Here is a 4,223-nt window from a genome sequence, read left to right on the forward strand (position 1 = left end):
TAAATGAACATGGATGGATGAATAAATTAGACGAAAAATATATTACACGATTACTTCTTTATTTTATTGATTGAAATTATTCATTCATTTCCCTTCTATTGAATGAGTATGCATTCCCTACTCGTACCATTTTTTTTTAGCTTGCACCATGCATTCAACCATTCGGGCCAATTAATTTTGACGATGACTTACCCACTAGAAATGCTCATAGCAATTAACCTAACAATTCAACATCTACGATTTATCATTTCTCAATAAAAATGCCCAACGGCCCAACATTCATCCACACCCTACTCGTGACTTGCCCCTTAGCTTGGTTGCATGGGCAGCCCATCTAGATAGAAAAGGACTAATCAATTTATTGACCCAGCATAGCATGGCCTAAACTAGGTCCATCAGGTCAATCCAACTCATTCATTCCATCAAGCCTACTTGGCACATTCAACCCATCCAAGCTACTAGGTGACTCAACCAACTCATAGAGTCAAACTAAAAATCCCGTCCAAAATCATTATTTATCATCCATGTTAGAATAGTTATGAATCATAATTACTGGATGTAAACCCACCAAGTCGTTTGTTAGCTATTCATGTTTCTAAGTTAAAAAAAAAAAATCATTCAAATTCATTTGATTAAGTTAGACGAGCTCAAATTTAATCATATTTGAACATATTCGTTAAAAGATTCATTTATATATATAACATCTTAATAATTAAGACTTAAAGCAAAACAAGTTAACTCAAACTCCATTATGTACCTAATGAGCTAGAACGTTTAACGATCTAAAAATGATATATTAACGAGTCAAACTCGAGTTAACTTTTAAATAATTATTTTTGAATCGAGCTCGAGCAAACTATTTAATTTCATTACAAACCGAACTCAAGCTTAAAAATTAAAGCTTGAATCGCACTCGAGCCCAAGCTTAGGGAAAAACCAATCGAGCCAAACTCGAACCTCTTACTATTCAACTCGGTTCAGTTACACCCACTAAATAATTATGATATCATCTGCTATAATATTTTGTTGACCAATATTAACTTGTGTTGAAAAAGATTTTATTCATACACATTGTAGAGTTACAATTAATGGTTGCTATAACAAGTTATTTGACCAATTGAATAGGATCTCATTTGTGCACATGTTGTGAAGCTGTAAATCGTAATTGCTATACGTAGTAGCTACAATTTATAATTGCAACAACATGATACTAACCCGAGTGATGGATAGCATTTAGACAGGGACAATTCAATTCATGATTAATGAAAAAAGAACACTCTTCTCAAGATTTTAATAAAATAAATAAATAAATGCTCTTTTAATTTTTGCCTAAGAATTATTAGGTTCAGGGCTACCTTGATTACACTTCCAGTGATGGTGTTCCAATAAGAAGCTGATGTAGCACAGTTATCCAGTTGATCGCCTCAAGCATTGTCAAAATACAAAATTTCTTAGTAAGTGTACTAAATCATCTTGCTTCCTTTATTTCTTAGCAAGTGTACTACTCAATCATCTTATCTCTCTCAGCGTATTACTGGCTCATTCCAAAAGGCGGAGGAACTGTGAGAGCAACACATTCCTATCAAGAAAACAAAACAACTACATTCATGTATCAAGATAGGTATATGCACACCAAAAAAACTAAAAAGATAGCTATGCTGGTTGTTTGGAGTCATACCTTGTATATTCACACCAACAAAAATAGCATCCGATAACAAACTTTGCAACAATCCAGTACATTTCAACAGCGCAATCGACTCACCTGAGAGGAACCAAAGCCAAAGTCATTTCATCATTGAGCTTAGTCTTTCAACAGAAAGCTGCAAAAGAAATAAAAATTGAAAAATTGAGGTGTGTCCCTCGAACAAGTATGGCACAAGATCAACCATTAGCATGTTTGCAATTGATGAAAAATAGAATTGAGACACTACCTCGAGTCCAATATTGAACAACAGAAAAAAAACAATCTCCAAATTCAGCAATGGCCTTTGTACCATGAACATGATGAATGATAGGCAAACCCTTAAGGGCCAATCAAGATTCCTGCTGCAAGATAACCTAGTACCAGATTACCTGGAAGATACAAATGGAAATAGGTAAGGCATGAAGGAATACAAAGTGTTTCCATCAACGCAGTAAGAAGTTCTCCAAAACAACCACCATTAATGAATTTGTCAGAAAATCATGTAGAAAGTCTTCACAGACTTGGTACATGCGTCAAGCAATGCACCAACAAGACAATCCTGGGCTTACCTCCAGGTATTTTCTGAAATGCTGGTACAAAGTTAACACTAGTTGGCAATAACCACAGCATGTCGAAGAGGGAGACTTCTTCTCTGTTTATCTGAAAACATAAGTTAAAATTGAATTTAGACTATTTATTTATTAGTGTTCAGTGTATTTCAATGAACACCAAAAGAAATTAAATCAAATTTAAATAGATTATATCTGCAGTTAAAATGGCATACCTCTTGCTGAGGTAAGAGTTGAATAAGCTTCTTTATTTTATTAGTGATCTTCCTTATTGCACGACTCATAGGCTTGGAAGAAGAGGCAACTTCCTCAATGGTGATTGTATCTGGCTGCTGAACTAGTTGTGAGGTCCTTTCTGCTCGATCACTTATAAACAAAGCTCTGATACAATAATGATACAAGCAGTAGGAACAAGTATAGCAAGTCATATCACATCATACGGGGAGAAGTAATCAAGAAGAAACAGTTATTAACTAAATGCTTTCATATCCATAGTAGCATAATAAGTGTTCCAAGTTTCAGTCATTGAATGAAATGATGTGTTTGTAAAGCTGCATCATCAACACCAATCACTTTCCTCATACAATCAAGATCAAGAATGGAAACATAACTATTGAAAGTTTTTCTACACAATGCGACATTTTAATAAACAAATGATAGCAACTACAAGTGAAATTGTTGATTTATTAATACGATGTCATGCGAACTTAGTAGTTGAATAGATATGTGCTTCCTATCCGACAGGTGGTGCTACAGAATAAAGACATACTTATAAGTCTAACATGGAGGGGCATCATCATAATCATGTCCAAAGTATTATTAGCAAAATCTACATCAATCTTGTTTGTAATAACCGATCATGTTTGCTTTTAGAAGATAGATTATTGTTCTGCAAGGCAATTAGTAGAAGCTATTGGTAGAGTTGTCAAGAAGTCCCACATGATTCAGAAGTATGTTCCTCGTTTATTAATAGAAGATTTCTCTGGGATTGAAGAAACTAGAATTGAGAGCAACTAAAGAATTGAAGAAACTATCCATTCTTCTTCTCTGTCCTAGTCGTCTCCTGCGGTGGTGGCGTCGAAGGTATCTGAGGCATCTCCAGCATCTGAGGTATCTGGTGCCAGTGCTGCTCCGGTGGTGGAGGTTGCGGTGGTTGATAGCCCGCAGCAGAAATTTCAGCCTCGGTCTCCTGTATCTCACGATCTATTTGGGCGAGGTAATGCTGGAGGAAACAAATGTAGCCTACGCAGCCAAAGATAGGGTCACGGATGCGCGCCTTCGCCTGGAACACCAGCGACTCCGCCGCCACCCGGCGCTCCTCGACCGGCAAACTCTGGAGAATCCTCCCGACGTTGTCGCATCCATATATGCGTTGCACGCAGTCAAAACTGGTGCTGGTCGCGGGGAAATAAGGCGCAAAGATGCAGTCCGGCGGACATTCGCGGCTCATTTTCTTGCATGCTGCGCACGCCGAGATCGTCTCCCGCTGCTCCATGTCCCACCTGAAGGAAGATAGGCTTGTGCACGCCAAACGCGCGAGGACCAGAATTGGTCAGATCGAAGCTCAGCGGTTGCGAGGACGAGAACGATGAGAGGAGAGAAGAAGAGACGCTCCGGGAGGGCGGAATTGGTGCTGAGCGGCGGCCGAGTGAATATTTAGGGTTTTTGCATTTATTTGGGTAATAAATTAGGTTTTTGACTTGTGATTTTAATTGTAAAAAACGCTATAGCGAAAATTTTAAAGAATATAAAAACATTAATAAAAATAATATACTATTTAAAATTAAAAAATTTCGATCCAGATATATTTTTCAGTAAATTATTGGACGACATAGCTAAATTTTGAAATATATAAATAGTGTATTCAAATTTTAAAATTACTAAATCATGAACTTAATACCTTTTTATCCCTCTTGGTAAATCTGTCAATGGATTGAAAATGATTCTGTGGCAGTCTAATATTCCACCCA

General features: G+C 36.9%; 1 protein-coding gene across 1 annotated transcript; it reads right to left on the reverse strand.

Moving 5' to 3' along the window:
• Window positions 1–3,283: 3,283 nt before the first annotated feature.
• Window positions 3,284–3,748, reverse strand: LOC122029214 (LOB domain-containing protein 24-like). Its single transcript, XM_042588154.1, has one exon. It carries the CDS (start codon window positions 3,746–3,748, stop codon window positions 3,284–3,286), a length of 465 nt encoding a protein of 154 aa, XP_042444088.1.
• Between the last annotated feature and the right edge of the window lie 475 nt (window positions 3,749–4,223).

Source organism: Zingiber officinale, chromosome 10B (genome assembly GCF_018446385.1).
Source record: "Zingiber officinale cultivar Zhangliang chromosome 10B, Zo_v1.1, whole genome shotgun sequence".
Classification (NCBI taxonomy): domain Eukaryota; kingdom Viridiplantae; phylum Streptophyta; class Magnoliopsida; order Zingiberales; family Zingiberaceae; genus Zingiber; species Zingiber officinale.

Excerpts from the sequence above, each read along its gene's own strand:
- LOC122029214 (XM_042588154.1), bottom strand. The coding sequence starts at position 3,748 with ATGGAGCAGCGGGAGACGATCTCGGCGTGCGCAGCATGCAAGAAAATG.